At 41.3% G+C, this 25,593-nt stretch overlaps 2 protein-coding genes across 2 annotated transcripts in view; both read left to right on the top strand.

Annotated features, from left to right (window-relative positions):
* LG02H13orf42 (linkage group 02 C13orf42 homolog) overlaps nt 1–4,425 on the top strand; it is a 28,484-nt gene extending 24,059 nt beyond the window's left edge. Inside the window, exons 2-3 of the mRNA XM_073617862.1 lie at nt 426–573; nt 4,041–4,425. Coding sequence (XP_073473963.1) covers nt 426–573; nt 4,041–4,267 — 375 coding nt within the window. The 3' untranslated portion in view covers nt 4,268–4,425. The remainder of the gene's footprint in view (nt 1–425; nt 574–4,040) is intronic.
* A 6,821-nt stretch (nt 4,426–11,246) lies between these two features.
* The window catches only part of LOC141126545 (guanylate cyclase soluble subunit beta-2-like), a 64,830-nt gene continuing 50,483 nt past the window's right edge, over nt 11,247–25,593 (top strand). The window contains exons 1-3 of the mRNA XM_073612475.1: nt 11,247–11,252; nt 14,587–14,660; nt 21,207–21,301. Of these exons, the coding sequence (XP_073468576.1) occupies nt 11,247–11,252; nt 14,587–14,660; nt 21,207–21,301 (175 nt within the window). The remainder of the gene's footprint in view (nt 11,253–14,586; nt 14,661–21,206; nt 21,302–25,593) is intronic.

Below are 25,593 nucleotides of genomic sequence, written 5' to 3'. Positions count from 1 at the left end.
TGGTTTTGCCAGGACAGTCCCTCATCTCTGTATTCAGTCCTGGCGATGCTGTGTCTCGGGTTGTGTCCAGAGATCATAGCATCACCCTTATCTGAGTTACAGAACAAGTGCAGTAGCTTAGAAAGGGTATTAGCTGAGGCGGAACATGGCTGCAAGTGGGTGGTCCCCTATAATCAGGCACAGGACTGCCCAAAAGGTGGACATATCAAGTGTGGAATGTGGGTGGGGGTGTTCTGAAGACTGGGATGAAGATAATTGCAAGGGCAATCCATTAGGGGTCCTCTTGTCCAGTAGTAATGAACTGGGCTGCTACAATAAAACTTACACTGCTGCATTTTGTGTATTTCTGGGAGTATCTTTCATTAGAAATTACACTACAGAAAGAAATTGGGGAATACACCGTTGACTACTATTTTTTTACACAGGTCTCAAAGGGAAATTTGGAGCATCATCTCAACAATGACATCCAAGATGCAATTGCTTATTTTGACTCAGTTATTGCAGAACTGGACACGGAAAGGAAAATAAGGACATTCCCAAGTGATTTCAAGCATGCCGATGTTGACTTTGATGGTTTGTGCTTTTTTCTTAAATCAATATATATATATATATATATAAAGATGGTCTAAAAGTTGCCTACCAAAAGAAAAACGGGACAGAAATTGCTGATCTCCTTCTGAACTGCTGGTTACCTGACCTCAGTATTTTCTGCGTCACTGGCCCCCGAACAAGTATTCATTTCTAGAAAGACTGTGTAGATTATTAAAGTGACAATTTCCTATAGGAGATATGAAGTTGCTTTTGCCGATCTCCTTAAAATTCTAGTTGTCTGGCTTTTATTCCCACTTCAATATATTCTGAGCTACTGATCTGAAACAAGTATAAAATGCAAGAAAATCTGTGAAAAGTCAGAAATCCTTTAATGCTTCTTTGGCCTGATTTAAAGTGTTTGTAAAGATAGAAGGTTTTGTACCTTAATTAATTCAATGCATCAAGGTAAAAAAAACCTTTTAGGAGCAGCTCCCCCCGCAGCCCCCCTAAATACTCATCTGAACCCGATCCTGGTCCAGTGCTGTGCACATCTGAGCCATCTTCTCCCCTCTCACGGCTCTCAGAGGGTTAGTTGACAATAAAACCTGTGAGTAAAGTGGGGGGTAGGGCTGAGCCTATTGCGTCTATTCAGCTCGGGAGCAAGCATGCATGAGTGCCCCCATAGGAAGCAGCTTGCTATGGGGGCATTTAGCGGGGAGGGGGGTGGGGGTCCAGGGGAAGGGACCCGAGAAGAGGAGTATTGGGGCTGCTCTGTGCAAAATCATTGCATAGAGCAGGCAAATATAACATGTTTGTTATTTTAAAGAAAAAATACTGGAATGTTTACAAATACTTTGAAGAGGAACTGCAGTCTGCTCACATAATTTGAAATAAAACAATCTTTGCCATTCAACCACTTTGCATATTATATTATATATACTGTGATTCTGTACTTGCCAAATATGCTGCAGAAATCTCCCTCCACTGAGTCTGGCTGCAGCCATTTTAACTGTGGGCAGCTGAAGCTGCTGCCTGTTCACTTCCTGGATTTACACAGACACACACACACACATATACAGACAGACACACTCACACCTCTGCTTACCTGCACATTTCTCCTCTGTGGATGAATACACATTGATCTCTGCAGTCTCCTATTATCTCCGCCCTCATCCAGCCCCCTCCAGCGCTGCAGTTCTGCAGCTCTGATTGGCCCTTCAATGACTCATCTAAAAGTAAATAGACAAGAAATGTAGTTTTGAACAACATTAGCCAAGTCATTGATGTACTGAGAATTTGTGTATGAATGTTTATATGAATTTTCATGAGAAAGTTTGTTGGAAAATATACTATTGTATGGCCAACTTTAGCAAATCAAAGTACTGCTGTCAAAATGTCAGTAAGACAGCCGGACAACTAGCATTTACAGAAAAGATATCATCAATGGCAGCCTCCATGAAAAGCTTATTTTTAAAGCTCGGTTCACATGTATGTGAATTGCATGCGTTTTTAACCGAATCCAAGTCGCATAACATGTGAATCGAACCGGCTTTCAATAGAGCCAGTTCATACATGTGCGGGGAGGCTGCAGTTCAGTTTTAAAAAGGGTCCTTTGTGATTTTGGGTTCGGTTTAGGTGCGATTTCAGGTAAAAATTTGCACCTAAATCGCACCCAACCCGGTGAACAGAACTGCAGCGGACTGCTGCACTGAAACCGCGGATGCATATGTGTGAACCCAGCATAAGAGATAATCTGCATTCTTGTTCTGGGTTAGTGATTGAAGCAGAAGGGTGAGTATGACTGCCAGGTAGCTAACATTTCTATGATGAGAACCCAGCAATGGCAGCCTATATATTTCTTACAGGAAATATCCAAACACACTGTAACCTGTTTTATTCAACCTGTTCTAGCTCAGTGTTCCCCAAACTGTGGCCTGAGGACTAGATGTGGCCTTTCGCTTGCCTTTATCTGGTCCTTGGAGTACTCTTCCTCCCACTAACACCTACAATGAGACACCATTCTTTTCACTGACACCAAGAATGGGGCATTATTCCTCCCATTGACACCAATAATACAGCACTATTACCCCCACTTATTCAAACAATGAGGCACCATTTCTCCTACTGACATCAATGATGGGGTACTATTCCTTCAACTAATACCAACAATGGGGCACTATTCTTTCCACCGATGCCAACAATGGGGCACCCCACTTATATTAACATAGGGACACTGTTCCTCTCACTAATACCAATGATACCTGTCTTCAAACTGTGGCCTGAGGACTAGATGTGGCCTTTCTCTTGCCTTTATCTGGCCTTTGAAACACTCTTCCTCTGACTTACACCCACAATAAGACACCAAAATTTTTTGCTCACACAAACCATGCGTCACTATTCCTCATCCTACTGAACGCAGGTGTTATGTAATTTTTGTAGTCCTACAGACCCCCAGGCATTGTTTACTCCCACTAATGCTGGAACATTTTCTACTTCCACTGCCCACTGTCTTGCCTCCCTAAAGTCTGAAGGGCATCAACTTTTTTTAATCTACGATGAATATATGCCATTTAGCTCATATTGCTCCCCCCCCCATGTAACGTACCCAATAACAACTTAAGGTACATAAACTATAGACATTAGGTTCACATTACAGTTTGGATCTTAAAAGCTCATCTTCTTTCAGCTGTCAGTTTGTAATGTACAGTAGTGATGGTCATCTTCATCTTGCGGCCGACGTGCACAATATTTAGTTCAACGTAATCCCACGAGAATGTGCACGAGAAACCTCCAGAAAGCTGTGAGGGGAACCTCAAGGTTTTGACTGCCTAGAGGCCTCCCCAGAGTTTAATCCAGTACTGTCCTTTGTCAGGAGATGCTTCTGAATACTCACTCAATGAATAAAGGTTTCTGCACATGCAAGATTGAGGTGTGACTGTCCTTTGTACAGGGCAGAACATGGTGGTGTTTGCCTTTAACCCAAATTATGGTAGCTATAGTAGCTGCACACCTTACACTGGTAGTAGCTACACTGTGAGGGACAAAATGTAGGCTTTATGCAGAGTCACAAAAAAGACGCCACTGCCCCTATCTATAGCTGGCCATCGCAGTAAGCAGCATAGGAAGGCTACATAAGATATAAACAGGGCCACGGATAAATTCAAGGGAAAAAAAACAAACTTACATACCGACCAGCTCGCAGACAACTAATTAAACCTGTCTAACAGTAAGCGTTAAAAGCAGGGGTTTAGTCTGCACACATTTGCAAATGCATGCGTAAGTCACAGAGCCTCACCACGGCACCCTGGTATCTGTTTATGCAGAGTTCACTTTATTTTACTTAAGAGTAGGATTAAGTGACCTCAGAACAAAGACATTATTTGAGCAAGAATATTATCTAATTCAACCTAGTCAGTATTAAGCCTTGTTGACTCCCAGGACATATCCTCTATACCTATTACCTATATTTATGCAATATGGATTTAGTACTGTTTGTTTTCTTTATGCAGTGGCCACCAGTAGCCGGGAACATAGTTTACATTCAAACTGGATTCTGCGTTCACCACGAAGAACCACAGAAGAGATCAATAAAGCATCAGCCTACAGCCAGTCTTGGAGAAGTAGCTTCGGGACCACAAATATGAAGAGGATAGAACGATATCCAATTTATTTGCCGAAAGCTGTGGAAGGCGCCTTTAACACACTGAAATTTAAACCTAAGCCTAAGCGAAAATAAGTGAAGTATAGAATGGTTAAAAGACTATATTAAATTTAACCTAAAATGCTTGTGCATAAGGGCTAGTTGCCATTGTCGCTGATAGGACATATCCTTAGGTGGATATGGAAAATTCAAGTTTGGAAATAACTGAAAGATGAATTAGGGTCAGTTCACCTAAAAAGTCTCTTGTTTTGAGAAGATGGTGATAATCAACAATCAGTTTTATTAGTATCTGCCAGGGGCTCAAGTGGTGTGTTCCCTACACCAGAGAACTCAACTTCTCCACAATGCCACATCCATTAGGAGAAGATCTGAGTTACATTGGTGGATTTTCATGTATACTGAACCAAGGAACCATGGGGAAGTAACATTGCCAATGGAGTCTACGTAACACCAACTATTATTAGATATTCGGGAAATCTTTGATGAAAATATACCTTGGTTTCGATCACTTGCTACCCTGCAACAGACACTCTGCAGCAGACCAGAGGACATCAATGTCTGCTAGTAAGCAGGCAATTACGTTTACAACAGCATCATCAAACGTACTTAGCTAATCGACCAAATACATTATAATCTCACAAAGATTAGACTGTTGTTAAACCTCTATAAAAAAAACACCACAAAAATGGTTATTGATAAAGAGAATGTTATTAATTTAATTCAAGCTCTGCTCTTCAGTTACCTATTTCAAGCTAAAGGACATTTAGAATTAAAGTATTTGTATAGGCATGACCCAAATTCACCCCCAGATCTCCCTCTCAAGCATATCCCAGCATTGTTTTTTCTTTTACACCATTCCTGTAGCAATTATGACAACCCTGTAACGTCTTTAGCAGGCCTATAAAATTTTTGCTGGGGCAGCTGCTGGGAGGAGGGATTACCAGGATGCTCTAAGTCAGTCCCCAGACATACATCTTCCAAGAGCCCTTTCCCTACACACACAACCAATCAGCTTCCAGGTTTTATTGTCAAAGCTTAATTGAACAAGCTGAAGTTAGAAGCTGATTGGCTACCATGCACAGCTACACCAGATTTAGTGCTCTTGAGTTTCTAGCAAATCAACCCCACTAGGTGGGCAGACTCTTGGGAGCTAAGACAGGAAAGTTTCATTGTTTTGATGTGAAAAGATAGTTATACATAAAGAAAGGGGCAGGGAGGGGCAGGGGTAAGTTGATTTCTGTAGCCCAGCAGGGCAAGACTGACAATGCCGCTTGGGATTTCAGTGCAACAGAGGTAACATTGCCAATCAACAGAAAGTTAGGTGCTCATTCATTTTCTGTCAGGATCACCACATTTGTCTGTACTTGCAGTGATTTTATTTCCATCTCAGCTAAAGCTCTCTTCAAAGCAGAACATCAGACAAAGAGCTAACATTCAAAGTGGAAATACGTATGCATGGTTTTTCTTTTTTTTTTTTTTTATATATACTTAGTCTGGTGATCCAAGAACTCCTGTTAGACAGTGCAGCCAGGTTAGTGGCAACACAACTTTCTCATTGACCCTGATAATTAGAGATTGATGAAGCATCAGCATGCCCTGCCCATGGGGTCATCATAGAGCCCTGTCAGCATACCCCTGGTATCAGACTGACAGCACTGGGCAATAATGAGCTTGATTGGCTTAGAGGGCTGTGCTACCCTGTACCAATCCGAGGAGATTGCAAACAGCTAATATGAAGATTAATTTGAATAGTTATATCAGATATATTTAAACATAAATGCAGTGATTTTTAATAAAAAAATATTTACTGGATTAAATAGTGATTTTTAATCACCTGCCGAGTGCTCACAGTTTATATACTGTGAGCGGGCGGCAAGTACAGGCAGAGTTACATACATGTATGTGACCAGCCTTGTTCCATATTTGGGGTGCGTGCACGATTGGACACGGCCCAAGTCTGGAAGCAGATTTAAGCCAATGATTTCAGCTGAAATTTGTTGATCAGCTGTGTCCAATCACACACAGAGTTCTTTGTTTACAAACACTCAGGACTCTGAGTGCACAGGAACAGCGATCTGGCTGTTTCTTCTCCCTGAAAAGCAGAGAGAAAAAACAGCCATATCAGAAAGTAAAAGCAGCACACATTACACATTGTTAGGCATAAAGTTAATCCCCCATTTGCCCTTAGATGTTAACCCTTTCCCAGCCAGTGTGATTAGTACAGTGTCAGTGTACATTATTATCACTGATCACTGTGTCGTGTCACTAGCGACATCAGATAGTGACCCTCCCAGATAGTGTCTTTTAGCTCCACATTGCCGCCACCCTATCAGAGTCCCACTATAGGTTGCTGATCATCGCCATTACAGTATAGCATCTATAGCTGCATACATTCCTGTTAACATACCATATTTTGTAGATGCTATATCTTTAGCACATACCAATCAACATACACTTATTGGGATTTTTTTTTTTTTACCAAAGACATGTAGCAGAATACATTTTAGCCTAAATGTATGGAGAAACTTTATTTTTTTTATTGGGTAGGTTTTATAACAGAAAGTAGAAAATATCAGGGTTTTTTTCCTCTAAATGTATTGTTCTTTTTTTGTTTATATAGTGATGATCATATACCACCAAACGAAAGCTCTATTTGTGTAGTGCTGAATAGCAAACAATGCCTTGGTCATGAAAGGAGTAAAACCTTTTGGAGGTCAAGTGGTTAACAATCTGCCTGGAGTTAAAGTGTTACTAAACCCACAACAATAAGGCTCCTTTCGCACTGAGGCGTGCGGGCGCTGGCCGTACAGAGGCGCTAAATATAGCGCCGCTTTACCATCATTTTAGCGGCGCTAGCGGGGCTGTTTTAACCCCACGCTAGCGGCCGAAAAAGGGTTAAAACCGCTGCAGCGGCACTTTGCGGGTGGGCTTGCAGCGCTGCCCCATTGTTTTCAATGGGAATGGGTGCTTTAGGAGCGGTAAATACACCGCTCCTACAGTGCTCCAAAGATGCGGCTTGCAGGACTTTTTTGACCGCCCTGCAAATGCACCGCTCAGTGTGAAAGCCCTCGGGCTTTCACACTGGAGTGCATTGAGCGGCTCTTTGGGGGCGCTTTGCAGGGGCTATTTTTAGCACTTTAGCGCCTGCAAAGCGCCTCAGTGTGAAAGGAGCCTAAAAATCAGTGCGTATATGCAGTAAAGCATGCTCGTTATATTCAATGTGGAACATAAGGGGTTAATCCTCTGCATTGTAAAAAAAAAAGGCTGTTTGATTCTGTCTCCTCTGATCCTCCCCTTCTTCCACAGTCCCCAATATATCTCCTGATAGTACAGATTCTAGAGGACAAGCTGCACATGCTCAGTTTGATGTATATTGCTAGAGTTTTTTTTTTTCTTGGGAGCATAGGCGTGCGCACAGGGTGTGCCAGGTGTGCCTGGGCACACCCTAATCACCCTGTGTGGTGCAAATTCCCCCTATTTAAACCCTTGATATTTCACCAAAACCCCCCTAGCAGTGCTCCCACAAAAATTGTAAATAAAAAAAACAATAAAAAATGTATGTAAAATATAATTTAAAAAAAAATAATAAAAAAAAAAAAAATTTGAGGTGCACACCCTAATGCAATAGGCTGTGCACGCCTATGCTTGGGAGAGTGCATGTGATCAGCAAAGGGCCAATCAGCACTGTCCAGACAGAGGGTCGGGGGTCCTGCCTCTTTATAGGATCAATCATGGGAGAATGAAAACTCCTCCCACAAGCTTTAACCATACACTGATAGACGTCACAAGACTGCTCTAACTGCTAATGTAAAAAGGTAATTAGCAGTTTATATTTGATAAACCAACTGCATTTCCATGTTCTGTGTACTGTAGGAGAGCAGATATAGTGAATTCAGGGACCTGGGTTTAGTGACACTTTAGGCTTTTAAGCTCACAGTGCTTTGAAAAATCCATTAAACAAAGGAATTGGATTTGGTTATCATCTGTGAAAACAAATGAGCTGAGCTCTACCCCTTAGCTATTATCATCAAGCAGCAGGTCAATACACAATCCGAAGAGCTTATTTATTAAAAATAAAGTAGTCCAGTATACAGCAGAAAACTAACATGTTTCCGCTTACAAAGCCTTACTCATAGCTTTGAGTAAGGCTTTGTAAGCCAAAACGCGTTAGATTTCTGATCTATACTGGACTAATGATTTTTAATGAGTAAACTCTGCAGATTTTGTATGGACTCCAGCTTTGACTTTTTCCAATCACAATGAAAACCTCTGTCCTCCTAAGTTACTTTAAATATGACTAAATACAGAAAGAGAGTTTTGATTAATTCAAGTGACGTTAGTGCCTTTCAATGCCATGCAGCATATGGTTTGTGAATGTAAACGATCAGTTGGAACAGACTGGAAAATGTGTACAGACCTTATTTGGTGGCACTGGAATTTTTTTTTATTTTACCACTGGAATTGTGATCTGTAACTAGTTGGATCCTTGCGTGGTAGTGTATGTGGATATTAGGTGAACAGGCAATTGTATGATAATGTATGGCCAAGTAGAACAACCAATGGCTAATTTTGTTGCTTCTTATATAAACTGAACTGGACAGAATGTAGAACACAAGTATAAAAGTGCCACTTACATTGTTAACAAGTGTTTGCTACAAATATCTCAGCATGTATGATATACAGAATGTCAGTAATTAAAATAGTGGTAATATATGGGACTGGAATTGGCAGGAAATCTCAAGAAAGAAGAACAGCTCCTGTCACTGAATACGATGAATTGTTTGCCATGCGTTTGATTAGTCTTCCAGAAAAGTCAACTCATGAAATTGCATTAAATAAAACATCATCATTTTGTATTAAATCTTTTTTGTGTGTGTGTTTTTAAATGTAATTAAAAGTTCATGTTTTATAGTTTATGCTGATGAACTTCTATGGGTTTTTTTTCAGTAGAGTGCAGTAAATCAAAACAACCAGTCAGATTCCAGATTCCAGTTTATTGAACTCAGACCAGTGAAATATGAGTTCTGATTAGTTGCTATGGACTATCTGCACTTTCTTTTTGCATACAGTGAAGAAAATAATTATTTGATCCCCTGCAGATTTGGAAGTTTGCCCACTTCCAAAGAAATGAAGGGTCTATAATTTTTTTTACCATAGGTGTATTTTAAATGATAGAGACAGAATATCAACCAAAAGTCCAGAAAAAACATGATACAAATGTTATAAATTGAGTTGCAGCTCAGTGAGTAAAATAAGTACTTGATCCCCAAGCAAAACATGACTTAGCACTTGGTGGAGAAATCTGTGTTGGCAAGCACAGAGGTAAGACGTTCCTTGTAGCTGGTTACGAGGTTTGCACACATCTCAGGAGGGATTTTGGTCCACTCTTCTTTACAGATCTTTTCTAAATCCTTAAGGTTTCTTAGCTGAAGCTTGACAACTTGAAGTTTCAGCTCCCTCCATAAATTTTCTATAATATTAAGGTCTGGAGACTGGCTAGGCTACTCCATGACCTTAATGTGCTTCTTTTTTAACAACTTCTTTTTTGCTTTGGCGGTATGTTTTGGGTCACTGTTGTGATGGAAGACCCATCCACGACCCATCTTCAGTGTTCTGGCTGAGGGAAGAAGGTTTTCATCTAAGATTTTACAATACATGGCCTCTCTAATTAGCCCCTCAATGCGGAAAAGTCGTCCTGTACCTTTAACAGAGAAACAGCCCCAAAGCATAATGTTTCCACCTCTGTCTGTAGGGCTGGTGTTCTTAGGTTCATAGACAGCATTTTACAGGTGTGTACATGTGCCTTCTTGAGGAAGGAGACCTTGTGGGCGCAGCAGGATTTCAACCCATGGTGACGTATTGTGTTACTATTGGTTTGCTTGGTGACTGTGGTCCCAACTGCCTTGAGATCATTCACAAGCTCCTCTCGTGTAGTTCTGGGCTAATCCCTCACTTTTCTCATGATCATCCTTACCCCATGAGTAGGGTTGCCACATCATCCCTTTAATCCAGGACACATATGAATTACACAGGTTCTGAGGCTGATTTAATGCAGATAAGGCACCAAGTGAGTTTAATTACCACCTTAATCAGCCACAAAACTTGTGTAATTAATGTGTGTCCTGGATTAAATGGATGATGTGGCAACCCTACCCATGAGGCGAAATCTTCCATGCTCCAGACTGAGGGCGATTGATGGTTATTTTGTATTTCTTCCATTTGCAAATAATCGTCCAACAGTTGTCTCCTTCTCACCAAGTTTTTTGCTGATGGTCTTGTAGCCCATTCCAGCCTTGTGCAGGTCTACAATCTTGTCCCTGACATCCTTTAACAGCTCTTTGGTCTTGCCCATGATGGTGAGGTTTGAACGGAAGAAGGAAATTCTGTGGACAGGTGTCTTTTATTCACATAACGAGTTGTCGTTAGGAGCACCTTCTCAAAATTGACAGGACTAATCTGTGTACCACATGAGCACAAACTGTCTGTGGGAGCAAGAATTATTGTTGGTTGGTAGGGGATCAAATACTTATTTTACTCACTGAACTGCAACTCATTTTATAACATTTGTATCATGTGTTTTTACTGGATTTTAGGTCGATATTCTGTCTCTATCCTTTAAAATACACCTATGATGAAAATTATAGACCCTTCATTTCATTGTAAGTGGGCAAACTTACAAAATCTGCACAGGATCAAATAATTATTTTCACCACTGTAAGACCCCTTTCACACTGAGGCGTTTTTCAGGCACCTGTAAAGCGCCTGAAAAACACCTCCCCTGCAGTCCCGGTGTGAAAGCCTGAGTGCTTTCACACTGGGCCGCTGCGCTGGCAGGACGTTAAAAAATGTCCTGCAAGCAGCATCTTTGGGGCGGTGAAGGAGCGGTGTATACACCGCTCCTCCACCACTCCTGCCCATTGAAATGAATTGATACCGATGCCAAAGCGCCTGCAAAGCGCCTTGGCAGCGCCGCTACACGGACGCATTTACCCCTTTATTCGTCTGCTAGCTGGGGTTAAAAGCGCCCTGCTAGTGGGCGAAGAACCTCCCTAAAATGACGGTAAAGCACCGCTAAAACTAGCGCCGTTTTACTGTCAACGCCTGCCCGCCCCAGCGTGAAAGGGGTCTTAGTGAATAAGCATGTTTTGTTTATCCTCAGTTTTTTTATAAAATGGAAGAGACAGACAGACAGACAATGCATGCAATGTACACTTTTTGGATTCTGAAAATTGTAACATCAAGAGATAATAATTTTCAGTAGCAGTTAATTTATTGTGGCCATTTTAATGCATGCTGCTTGATATGTTATTGCTACATTATTTTACATCCTGAGCACTGGGCTTGGCAACAATGTGACCTAACATATACAATACATTTAGGCTCAGTTTGTACTGCCACGACCTGAAAGTCCCGCGACTTAAGTTGCGACTTTGCCATGCGGCTTCCTGGCGACTTGAATACTACTTTGATAGAAGTATAGAATAAAAATTGGATAGAAGTTGCCTTGAAGTAGTGCAGGAACATTTCAGAGCGACTTCAGTAGTGCTAATTAAGACAGCTCTCATTGACTTGGGATTTTACATGTCACGCAACTTAGGGTCTCACAAGTTGTGGCAGTGTGAACCGAACCTAAAGGCTATTCATAAGAAAATTCACAATGCCTCAAGCATTTGCATAATCACAGTTACATGTCTAATATGTTTTTTTACTTTGATCATTAGCGCCATCCAGTGGCTATAATGCAGTATTTTTCTGATTGAGGTATGGAGAAGCAGCAGGCTGGTATGCTTATCTCTCTGTGACTCTACTCTCTCTTCCTCTTCTTCAGCATGTTCCTTGTTAGCACATGAGCACAGCAGAACAATTGACTGCTGCTTCTCCCTCTCCCAATCTGAGCACTGCTATAAAGGGCCTACAAAAAATACATTTACTGATGTATTAATGAACACAGGGCTGCATGCATTTGTATTTTTCATATCTGTCCGGAGTTTAGCTTTAATATCATTGACAAGATTATTTATGTTTCAGTGAACCTGATGGCCCAAGTCCATAGAGCACCCCTGGGTTCCAAAATCTGTGGTCAATACTAAAGGACACTTTAGTGGGTAAAGTGAGGGTGTAGGTTCAATTTAAGCTGATGGCATTCACATATATTTCCAGAACACTTAACGAATATTATAAATTCCCTTTAACCACTTTAGCCCCGGGAGGTTTTACCCCTTTCATGACCAGGCCATTATTTTGCGATACGGCACTGCGTTACTTAACAATTATGCAGTTGTGCGACGCTGTACCGAAAAATGTCCCTTTTTCCCACAAATAGAGTTTTCTTTTGGTGGTATTGGATCACCTCTGCGGTTTTTGTTTGTTTTTGTGCTATAAACAAAAAAAACCTGAGAATTTTGAAAAAAATATTTTTTACTTTCTACTAAAAAACATATCAAATAAAAAAAAACTGTAAAAAAATCTAATTTCTTCATCAATTTAGGCAAATATGTATTCTGCTACATATTTTGGTAAAAAAAAATAACATATATTGATTGGTTGGCACAAAAGTTATAGGATTTACAAATTATGGGATATTTTTATGAAAATTGTTATTGATTTTTTTATTATTTTTTTACTAGTAATGGCGGTGATCAGAGGCTTATAGCAGGACTACGATATTGCGGCGGATGAATCAGACACTAAGTGACACTTTTTGGGGACCAGTGACACCAATACAGTGATCAGTGCTAAAAAATATGCACTGTCACTGTACTAATGACACTGGCAGGGAAGGGGTAAACATCAGGGGCGATCAAAGGGTTAAATGTTTACCTACAGGGTGCTTTCTAACTGTGGGGGGATGTGCTTTAACTGTTATGCCGCGTACACACGGTCGGACTTTTCGGCTACAAAAGTCTGACAGCCCGTCCGACAGACTTTTGACAGACTTTTGGGGGACTTTATAACGAACAGACTTAACTACATACGATCACACCAAAGTCCGACGGATTCGTACGTGATGACGTACACCGGACTAAAATGAGGAAGTTGATAGCCAGTAGCCAATAGCTGCCCTAGCGTGGGTTTTTGTCCATCGGACTAGCATATAGACAAGCGGATTTCTGGGTCCGGCGGAGTTACGACGTAAAGATTTGAAGCATGTTCCAAATCTAAAGTCCGTCAGATTTGCGACTGGAAAAGTCCGCTGAAGGTCCGGTGAAGCCCACACATGATCGGATTGTCCGCCGGATTCGGTCCGTCGGCGTCCGTCGGACCAGTCCGGTCGAAAAGTCCGACCGTGTGTACGCGGCATAAGAAGACAGAGATCCATGCTCCTGCTTAGCAGAAACACAAGATCTCTGTCTTCTCCTATCACAGAACGGTGATCTGCCTTGTTTACGTTCCTCGGGAACAATCGGTGGGTCCTGGCGGGTCCAATCACAGTGCGCATGGGTCACGGCGGCGCGTGCACGCTCCAGGCCCTGAAGAAAAAAATCATGTACAGGTTTGTGATTTCTCGCTAAAGGGCCACCCTGCCGCAGTATATGTACGTGGGGTGGTCCTTACGCGGTAATGACCAATCAATGCAAATCTATAGAGGGGAAATTGTTGGATAAGGAAGTAAAGAAATGACATGCATGATGATGTCCTCATTTCACTGGTCTGCCCATCTGCAAATACTGGTAATTTCCAGAACCTGTGGACTGATAATTAATTTCCATGGTTGTTGGAGGTTCTTCTGTAACCCCTCAAGGAAGCGATACCTTGTGGTGGGCAATCAAGGTGCAATCTATAGGGATCTGGACATTGCAAATTAGAGAATTGGGGACACTACACTCTACTTCATAGATTCCTGGGTTGTGGATTTCTATTAAGTTACTTTAAAAGTTTTTATGCTGTTAAATATAACATACTATAATCAGTTCAGTTACGTGTTGCTAGTTATCCTAACTTGAAATCCATATTTTTGTTGTTGCCATGCCTCTATTCCCACTGCCCCAAACAGGTTTGCTAAATGAACAGTGGTTGTATGTAATCTGCATAATCTTATTGGCACCGTCAAAACTGCGCAAAAGGGTGACAGAGAAATATATTTCACGAGTCCACTAACAAGTCACCTGGAGACAAGACAGCCACTCTGCTTTTCTCAGCTCAACCATGGTAGGTAAACCATTCATTTGCTTGCCAATCTCATAGGATCAAGCAAATAAGATTTTAAATAAACATTTTATATGAAATCTTATGGGGTGAAGTATAATTCTTTCCTGGTAATTCAAATATTTATGAAATATATTTGTGCCTTTTTTTTAAAATTCAGAATGAAAGGCTAAATTTTTATTTGGTACCTAATTATAATATACATGCATTAAGCAATTTAAATAATTGTTGTTTCTCTACATTTCTAGTATGGATTCATTAATACTTGTTTAAAATCACTAGTAATGGAGAAATTTGGGGATGAAACATGGCAAAAATTAAAGTAAGTAGAAACAGTAATATTTATTTAACATTTTAGCTGTTTTTGTTTATTCTCTTTCTTTTAGTTCTATTTTTTTTTAAAAACCGTTTCTTACATATAATAATAATTAGGAACCATGATACTACTAATACATTAGGTACAAAATTTGTCAAATTCTTAACAAAAACATTTATACGTATTTAAAGAAAAACAGGCAAAGTAAATTATATAATACTTGTTTAAAATTGCTAGAAATGGAACAATTTAGGGATGAAACATGGCAAAAATTAAAGTAAGTAGAAACAATAATATCTATATGACATTTTAGCTGGTGGGTTGTTTGTTATATTCGCTTTCTTTTAGTTCACAGTTTTTTAAAGATAATAATTAATAGAAGCCATGATACTAATAATAGTTCTTAACAAAAACCTTTATATGTATATATAAAAAAAGTAAATGAATTACTGTAATACTTCTTTAAATTCGCTAGTAATGGAAAAATTTGGGAATGAAACAAGGCAAAGAAATAAAGTATGTAGAAACAGTAAAGTCCCATATTTATTTGCCATTTTAGCTGGTGGGTTGTTTTTGTTATATTCTCTTTCTTATAGTTCTATTTTTTTTAAAACTTTTAACAGTTTCTAACAGACAATGAGCCACGATACTACTAATATATTAGATACAAACATTTTTTTGAATAAAAATTTAGGGATGAAACATGGCAAAAATTAAAGTAAGCAGAAACACTAATATGTATTTGATATTTTAGCTGGTGGGTTGTTTGTTATATTCTCTTTCTTTTAGTTCTACTTTTTTAACACAGTTTCCTCTAGATAATAATTCATAGAAGCCATGATACTTCTAATAATAATTCTTAACAAAAACCTTTATATGTATTAAAAAAAGTACATTAATTAATATTTGTTTAAAATTGCTAGTAATGGAAAAAATTGGGAATGAAACATGGCAAAGAAATAAAGTAAGTATAAACAGTAAAGTCACATATTTATTTGCCATTTTAGCTGGTGGGTTGTTTTTGTTATATTCTCTTCCTTTTAGTTCTATTTTTTTTAACTTTTAACAGTTTCTAACAGATAATAAGCCATGATACTGCTAATATATTAGGTACAAAAATGTTTTTGGATAAAAATTCTTAACAAAAACGTTTATATGTAGAAAAACAAACAAAAAAAAAACGGCAAAATAAATTAATCAATACTAAAAAAATTGCTAGTAATGAAAACATTTGGGACCAAAACATGGCAAACATTAAAGTTAGTAGAAACAGTAAAGTCACATATTTATTTGACATTTTAGCTGGTGGGTTGTTTTTGTTATATATTATCTTTCTTTTGGTTGTATTTTTTTTTAAATTGAACACAGTTTCTTACAGATAGCAATTAATAGAAACCATGATACCACTAAAACAGTAGGTATAAAATTGTTTTTGGATAAAAATTCTTAACAAGAACTTTTATATGTATTAAAAAGAAAGAAAACGGGCAAAGTAAATAGTAAAATAAATACATACTTAAATTTATAATGCATACTGTATATGATATGCTATGCTAGTATGTACTGCAATTTACCACGTTTTAAAAAAAAATATTTTGCTCTGTAGAATACAATGGTCAATTGTATACTTGAAGTTTTTTGTTTCAATATGAAAATAATCCTTCCATCCAAGATAGGTTTATTAAACTAGTTATTTCCTTAATTTAATAGGCATTCATATTGTAATGGATTCAAATTATGTGTAAATACAAATTCAAATTATATACAGTATATGAGGGCCCAAACTTATAAGACATAGCCACTAGGATTACTTTTCATTGAAGGGAATTGCCGGCTGAAAAAATGATATCTTGGTCTTCGCTGCGCTTGCGGTGATGACCGAGATAGCGCCCTTCCAATCCAGCGACGTACTGGTCGGTGGATGGGAAGTGGTTAATATTTGTGTAACTAATTTCTTTCTTTATTATGACCAGGACTTCAAAAATTTACATAAAAAAAAAAAAAAAAATTATTATTTTGCCAAAACAATACCACATGCAAAATGCACTCCACTGACTATCTGTAGCAGGTGTCAATAGAAAGTTAACTACACCCCAAACACAGGTCTCAAATGCAGTGTATTTGCCTGCTCCGGATCGCATTAGACAGTGTTTTTTAAAAAGTAGCGCATGCACTACTTTGGTGCAGTGTGATTTTAGCTCTTTCAAAATGAATAGCCTGAAAATGCACCACGCAGGACCACATGTGCTGTGCGTTCCTGTGCGATTCATGTGCAGGCACGGTGTGAACTGGCCCTCAGAGAAGAAACAAGAAGTGTGAGGAGGGAAAGCATCACAGGTGTCACCAGAACTTTGGGCACATTGAAAAATGTGTGCTATATTTATGTTCCAGGGACAATTCAGAATTTTGCATTTTCTCCCATTTTAGCAGTCACCCCTGGGAGAAAAAAAGCGGGTAATTCTGCATGGGGGTGAAAGTGGGGAGAAAACATGATAGGGGTTCTAATCTTTTCCTATTTTGTTCGAAACTAAAAACGTTGCCCTGTTCTTAGGCCTCATGCACAGAGAGCATTTTTACAGCTGCTTTTTCCAGTGTCAGGCATTTTTTTTTTTTGCAGCTTAAAAATGCCTCTCCATGTTCTATGTGTCCATGCACACAGAGGCTTTTAGAAGCTGTAAGTGGCATAGGCATTTTCAAGCTGCAAAAAAAAAACCAGGGCCAGCGTGTTCTGAGGACCAGCGTTACAGCTGTAAAAACGTCTGACGCCAGTATAGACTGGTAAATGTGGCTTCACACTGGATACAGCGGTAAGCCGCGTCAAGCATTTTTTTTTGGCATGTCAAAATCAATGGTTCCCTATGAGAGCCTATTGATTTGAATAGAAATAAATTAAATAAATAAAAACGCGTGGGGTCCCCCCCAAGATCCATACCAGGCCCTTCGATCTGGTATGCATTTTGAGGGGAATCCCCATGCCAAAAATAAAAAAATAAAAAACGGCATGGGGTCCCCCGCAGAATCTATACCAGACCCTTATCTGAGCATGCAGAACAGCAGGTCAGGAAAGGGAGGGGATGAGCGAGAGCCCTCGTTGCTTTGGGGCGGAGGGCAGAGCCTGCCCCAAAGCACCCCCCCATGTTGAGGGCATGTAGCCTGGTATGGTTCGGGGGGGGGGGGGGCTCGCTTATCCCCTCCTTTTCCTGACCTGCCAGGCTGCCTGCTTGGATAAGTGTCTGGTATGGATTTTGAGGGGGACCCTAGGCCAGTTTCAATTTTGGCGTGGGGTTCCCCTCTAAATCCATACAAGACCCAAAGGGTAAGGATTGGGGGGGGGGGGGCACGTTGTTTTTTTCCTGATTTTCTCTTTGCCGACAATTCTTTTTTTTACATTCAGCTGTCAGCGAAAAATCCGTCGACAGGTGATGACTCATTGGTTGTTAAGAAAGCGAGCGTCGGCTTTCCGGCACAATTCTTAGCAATCAGCTATACACAGTGTGTTAAAGTGAAAAAAAAAAAAACACAACAAAAATGCAAAAAGCACCGCAAAACGTGCCGGAAAAACGAATCAAGCGCAGCCGCATAGATGTGAACCTAGACTTAAAGCCATGTTATACAAGCTAAATTTAAAGTGGTATTAAACCCAAAACCAAAAATATAATATATTGCAGCTTACCAATCATTAGATGTGGTGGCTGCATTCGGTTTATTCTTCTAGGCTTTTTTCCCCCTCTGTTTTCACCCAATAATACAACTCCTGTATTAGAGTGCCCCCGTGCTGGATGAAGTAGCACAGGGGCACCTTTGGACAGCAGCATTGTCCATCTGTAGGGAAGAGGAGTATTAGATGTACTAGCAGATTTAGATACACTAACAAATTGAAACCAATTTGCAGTTACAGCAAACAGTATTTTTTTCCTTTTGCAATAAAGATTTGACATAAATAAATAAAGCGGATCATTGTAAGCACCCCTGCCACTGGGAAATGACTTGTCTCAACCCTGTAATCGCTACATCTGCAGGAAAGCTTGTTTTGTTTAAAAACAACACACTTATGTAGGCCATACATAGGTCGAATTCCGAACAAATTTTCTTTAGAAAATCAGAAAATTTGTGCATTTTGTGATCCGAAATTCAACCAACCAAGCCTTTTAATTTCAACTCATTTTGCTGCAGACATTTTTTTTGTGGCCGGGAATCTTCTTTTCTTTCCAGGTCACAGCTCATGCACATTTCTTTTTGGTTTATATTGGTTTATATTTTGGTTTATATTTCTCGCATGTATCTGCCATTATTGATTAGAAATTAGTTTGTTTTTAAAAAAAAATTCCAACATGCCCGATCACTCAAATTTGATGGCCGCACGAAAATCTGCTGTTCCTGCGGCCCACTAATGATGTGAAATTTTGAAAAACTCTTAGCTGCGTTTTTCGAAAGAAGATTCTTTCGGAATTTGACTCATGTATGGCCGGCTTTACCAGCCAGATCTCGAAGTCAAAATAAAAGATAGAAAGGAAGCCTAAAAAAGAAAAAGAATTTAGCCACCACATTGAAAAATTGGTAAGCTACAGTATAATAAATGTTTGCCTTTGGGTCTAATATCACTTTATTCAAATGCAGTGGCGGCAAGTGTTTTTTTATTTGGGGGGGGGGGCAAACAAACACCCCTTCCCAGTCAGCCGGTGGTACACCCCCCCTGTGGTCAGTCGGTCACTCATCCAGCCCCACGCTTACCCCATCTAGGTTGCGGGCGGATGGCGGCTTCTATCGCGTCTCCTCTTTCCGCCGTGTGTCTCCTCCCTTATCCTCCTAGGCGTCCAATAGGATCGCCTGTCCTTTCAGTCAATCGGGTGGCGGGTCTCAGGACCTGCTTCCTGATTGGCCAAGAGGAGGATCAGTGTGGCAATAGCGAATATTAATTCGCTATTGTCACACAACTGGGTGGGCTCTGCGCGCAGTGCTCTGTGCCCCGAGCCCACTTTATTGAAGCCTATTAGCCAAAGCTCCGCTAAGCTACAGCAGGTTACCCATAGATTCATTTTTTTGTTGTTGTTGTTGTTCAGCCAGTGAGCCAAACAAAAAAAAAAGAACAGATTCCACCATATACACAGGGGAAGGTGGATGAAGGCATCCTCCCCAATCTGCCATTGTATTCTAAAAGCGGGGACTACTCCACTGTCAGAATACATTGATCAGCGGCTGCAGCCGATGACCAAAAAAAGATTTCCAACATTCCCATTGGACAGAAGAAGATCGTTAGATTGACTTCTGTTGAGCAAGAAGAGCCACAGATAGATTAACGTTCAGTTGGTCCCTGCTGAACCGGCTGAATTCCAATCCATCTATGGCCAGCTTAAGGCAGACTCTGCCTAAGTAAGGAGCACCCAGTTATGATGAATAGGCAGTGGTGGTGCGTCCATAAGAGTGCACGGGCGCCGCCCCCTCTCTCCTGCCACCCCCTCTAGCACCAATAGATAGATTCATGCATTGCATAAATCTATCTATGGCCGCCGCTGCCACCCCCTATTCAGGCACCCGGCCCCTTTTCGGGCACCGGGCGCTTGAATTACAGGGACGGGGGGGGGTGTTATTAGAGCCATAGGCTCTAATAGGCGTCAAAAAAGGTGACCTGCAAGTGCCATGCTGGGCGCTCGTAGGTCACTCAGCTGTGTTAGAAAAGCCAATGAATATTCGCTTTCCTAACACTAAACCGCCTCTCTGCCAATCAGGTGCTCGGATCTGTTACCCGTCACCTGATTGTCTGAAACAACAGGCGCTGTGATTGGACGCCTATCAGGCATCCAATCATAGCAGAGGATGGGAAGAGAGGACGGGAGAAGACATCGAGGAGCTGTCCCACCGTGACAGGGTAAGTGCAGACGGCGGGCGGGGGGCACACTGGCAGCATTTGATATGGCACACTGGCAGCATTTGATATGGCTCAGTGGGAGCATTTGATGGGGCACAGTTAGAGCATTTGATGGGCACAGTGGCAGCATTTGATGGCACAGTGGGAGCATTTCATATGGCACAGTGGCAGCATTTGATGGCACAGTGGAAGCATTTGATATGGCACAGTGGCTGCGTTTGATGGGAAAGGTGGCGGCAATTGATGGGCACAGTGGCTGCATTTGATGGCACAGTGGTGGCAATTGATGGGCACAGTGGCTGTGTTTGATGGCACAGTGGCTGCGTTTAATGCCATAGTGGCTGCGTTTGATGGCACAGTGGCTGCGTTTAATGCCATAGTGGCTGCGTTTGATGACACAGTGGCGGCGATTGATGGGCACAGTGCCTGCGTTTGATGGCACAGTGAGGCTGCAATTGATGGGGTTTTTTTTCAGAACTTTTCAGTTTGTTTGCGCCCCCTCCAAAAATTTTGAGCACCAGCCGCCACTGTGAATAGGTAATCGAATAGTGTCATTGGTTCAGGCATTAGAAATAATTAGTGGTGTGGTCTATCTACTTTCGAGACAGGAATGATCTTGATTATAACACTGCATTATTCATACATGGCCAGTGCTAAAGCATAATGCATGTATATTTCTTTTGCAGAAGTTTGGCTGGTGTTCAGGATACATTTATGACTTATGAAGTTTATGATGATGTTATTACAATACGAATGGTTAAAGAAGCTTGCACTATGCTTAGTAAGTGATCTATTACTAATAATATTACACAGGCCAACACACATTTTGGTGCCTTGAATATTAGACTTGTTCCTGGGTATAATTGACCAGCTGATTCCAAAAATGGCCCCAATTCCCATATTAGCTCTAGTTTTTGAGATAAAGCATAAATGCCATATACCACTCCTCAATATGGTCGTCCATCAAAAATCAACATATAAATATATCAAAGTACATTGGGATGATTCAGGAAACATCATTGTGAAAAAGTCCTAACCTCTACGGTGCTCGATCTGCAAAAATACGTTCATAACTATAATACAGTTATTAATTACACTTTGGGATCCAATGTTTCTGATGTAAAATTATAGTTGGAAGTACAGAACACTCTCACTATATCTGCTAACTTGTGAACACAAATTAGGTAACAGAAAAACAAGTTGATCATCTTTTCTAAAACAATTATATAAATTGACCATATCTAAGAAACTAGAGCTGATGCAGTCTAGCCAGTTGCCGACCGCCACACGACGATGTACGTCGGCAAAATGGCACGGGCAGGCAAAAGGACTTACAAAGTACGTCCTTGCCTTCCCGCGGGCGGGGGGTCCAATCGGACCCCCCCACCGGTGCCTTTGGCGGTTGGATTCTCGTCAGGGGCGATCAAAGGTGAGGGGGAGGCCACTCATTCGTGGCTCCCCCCTCGCGATCGCTCCTGGCGAATGAAATGCTTCCTCGGCTTCTGTATAGTAAACAGAAGCAGAGGAAGTGATGTCATCGCTCCTCGGCTCGGTATTTTCCGTTCCGGCGCCGAGGACATCCGAGTGAGTGCACAAACACATACACACACAGTAGAACACGCCAGGCATACTGTACACCCCCCGATCACACCCCCCCCCCCGTCACACTGACACCAAGCAGTTTTTTTTTTTCCTGATTACTGCATTGGTGTCAGTTTGTGACAGTTAGTGTGGTAGGGCAGTTAGTGTTAGGCCCCCTTTAGGTCTAGGATACCCCCCTAACCCCCCCTAATAAAGTTTTAACCCCTTGATCACCCCCCGTCGCCAGTGTCACTAAGCGATCAGTTTTCTGAACGCTGTATTAGTGTCACTGGTGACGCTAGTTAGGGAGGTAAATATTTAGGTTCGCCGTCAGTGTTTTATAGCGACAGGGACCCCCATATACTATCTAATAAATGTTTTAACCCCTTGATTGCCCCCTAGTTAACCCTTTCACCAGTGATCACCGTATAACTGTTACGGATGACGCTGGTTAGTTAGTTTATTTTTTATAGTGTCAGGGCACCCGCCGTTTATTACCGAATAAAGGTTTAGCCCCCTGATCGCCCGACGGTGATATAACTTAGGTTTTAGGGTCAGATAGGGTCTGCGTCGCCCCAGGCAGCGTCAGGTTAGAGCCAATACGGCTAATACCCATGCACGCACCGTACACCTCCCTTAGTGGTATAGTATCTGAACGGATCAATATCTGATCCGATCAGATCTATACTAGTGTCCCCAGCAGTTTAGGGTTCCCAAAAACGCAGTGTTAGCGGGATCAGCCCAGATACCTGCTAGCACCTGAGTTTTGCCCCTCCACCCGGCCCAGCCCAGCCCACCCAAGTGCAGTATCGATCGATCACTGTCACTTACAAAACACTAATGGGGCGTACACACGGTCGGACTTTTCAGCTACAAAAGTCCGACAGCCTGTCCGACAGACTTTCGACGGACTTGCGGCGGACTTTCTAACGAACAGACTTGCCTACACACGATCACACAAAAGTCAGTCGAATTCTTACGTGATGACGTACACCGGACTAAAATAAGGAAGTTGATAGCCAGTAGCCAATAGCTGCCCTAGCATGGGTTTTTGTCCGTCAGACTAGCATACAGACGAGCGGATTTTTCGACCGGACTCGAGTCCGTCGGAAAGATTTGAAGCATGTTTCAAATCTAAAGTCCGTCGGATTTGAGGCTGAAAAAGTCCGTTGAAAGTCCGGAGAAGCCCACACACGATCGGATTACCAGCCAGCTTTAGTCCGTCAGCGTCCGTTGGACTTTTGTAGACGAAAAGTCCGACCGTGTGTACGCGGCATAAACGCATAACTGCAGTGTTCGCAGAGTCAGGCCTGATCCCTGCGATTGCTATCAGTTTTTTTGGTAGCGTTTTGGTGAACTGGCAAGCACCAGCGGCCTAGTACACCCCGGTCGTAGTCAAACCAGCACTGCAGTAACACTTGGTGACGTGGCGAGTCCCATAAGTGCAGTTCAAGCTGGTGAGGTGGCAAGCACAAGTAGTGTCCGGCTGCCACCAAGAAGAAGACAAACATAGGCCCGTCGTGCCCATAATGCCCTTCCTGCTGCATTCGCCAATCCTAATTGGAACCCACCACTTCTGCAGCACCCGTACTTCCCCCATTCACATCCCCAACCAAATGCAGTCGGCTGCATTAGAGGCATTTTCTTTATGTTCTCCTGAGTACCCCTACCCAACGAACCCCCCCAAAAAAGATGTGTCTGCAGAAAGCGCGGATATAGGCGTGACACCCGCTATTATTGTCCCTCCTGTCCTGACAATCCTGGTCTTTGCATTGGTGAATGTTTTGAACGCTACCATACACTAGTTGAGTATTAGCGTAGCGTACAGCATTGCACAGACTAGGCACACTTTCACAGGGTCTCCCAAGATGCCATCGCATTTTGAGAGACCCGAACCTGGAACCGTTACAAAAGTTACAGTTACAAAAAAAGGTGTAAAAAACTAAAAAAAACAAAAAATATATAAAATAAAAAAAAAAAAATAGTTGTCGTTTTATTGTTCTCTCTCTCTATTCTCTCTCTATTGTTCTGCTCTTTTTTACTGTATTCTATTCTGCAATGTTTTATTGTTATTATGTTTTATCATGTTTGCTTTTCAGGTACGCAATTTTTTATACTTTACTGTTTACTGTGTTTTATTGTTAACCTTTTTTTTGTCTTCAGGTGCGCCATTCAGCTGCAGCGCGGATTTATTTATCTTGACAGCAACAGCGTTTGCTCCCATGATATATAAAGCCGTCACTCCAGCGGAGATGATATATGCCGAAGCGTAGGGACAGCAGGGGCGGAGGAGCAATTTGCGCCTACCTTTTGCGGGAAGATGCCCCCATGCTTCGGCATATATAAATGGTGCATGTATGCCCATCATTAGAAGTGGGCGGATGAAGGGAGGTATTCTAATAGTGGGCATCCCCACCGATCAATCTCTTTTTTTCGTTCAGCCCACAGGCTGCATGAAAAAAAAAAAGATTACAATATATGCCCAACAAGGACCAGCAAAGTACTGGTATGTTGCTGGACTTTGAGTGGTTATACCAGAATGATGCCTGCAGGTTTAGGTATCATCTTGGTATCATTCTTTTCAGCCAGCTTTCATGTAAAAGCAATCCTAGCGGCTAATTAGCCTCTAGACTGCTTTTACAAGCAGTGGGAGGGAATGCCCCCCCACCGTCTTCTATGTTTTTCTCTGGCTCTCCTGTCCCAACAGGGAACCTGAGAATGCAGCCGGTGATTCAGCCAGCTGACCATAGAGCTTATCAGAGACCAGAATGGCTCCAAACATCTCTATGGCCTAAGAAAACGGAAGCTACGAGCATTTCATGACAGATTTCGCCGGATGTAAACAGCGCCATTGGTAAAGCATTTTATCACACCGATCTTGGTGTGGTCAGATGCTTTGAGGGCAGAGGAGAGATTTAGGGTCTAATAGACCCCAATTTTTTCAAAAAAGAGTACCTGTTACTACCTATTGCTATCATAGGGGATATTTACATTCCCTGAGATAACAATAAAAATGATTTTTTAAAAAAAATGAAAGGAACAGTTTAAAAATAAGATAAAGAAGCAAAAAAATAATAAAAAAAAAAAAAAAAAAAAGCACCCCTGTCCCCCCTACTCTCAAGCAAAGGCGAATGCAAGCGTCGGTCTGGCGTCAAATGTAAACAGCTATTGCACCATGCATGTGAGGTATCACCGCAAAGGTCAGATCCAGGGCAGTAATTTTAGCAGTAGACCTCCTCTGCAAATCTACAGTGGTAACCTGTAAAACTTTTAAAGGCTTTTAAAAATGTATTTAGTTTGTCGCAATTTTAAAGCATGTCATGTTTGGTATCCATGTACTCGGCCTAAGATTGTCTTTTTTATTTCATCAAACATTTGGGCAATATAGTGTGTTTTAGTGCATTAAAATTGAAAAAAGTGTGTTTTTTCCCCCAAAAATGCGTTTGAAAAATCGCTGCGCAAATACTGTGTGAAAAAAAAAAAAATTAAACA

Source organism: Aquarana catesbeiana, linkage group LG02, assembly GCF_042186555.1.
Source record: "Aquarana catesbeiana isolate 2022-GZ linkage group LG02, ASM4218655v1, whole genome shotgun sequence".
NCBI classification, from domain to species: Eukaryota; Metazoa; Chordata; class Amphibia; order Anura; family Ranidae; genus Aquarana; species Aquarana catesbeiana.
Note: the sequence above shows the minus strand (reverse complement) of the source record. Positions and strands in the feature narration are given on the sequence as shown.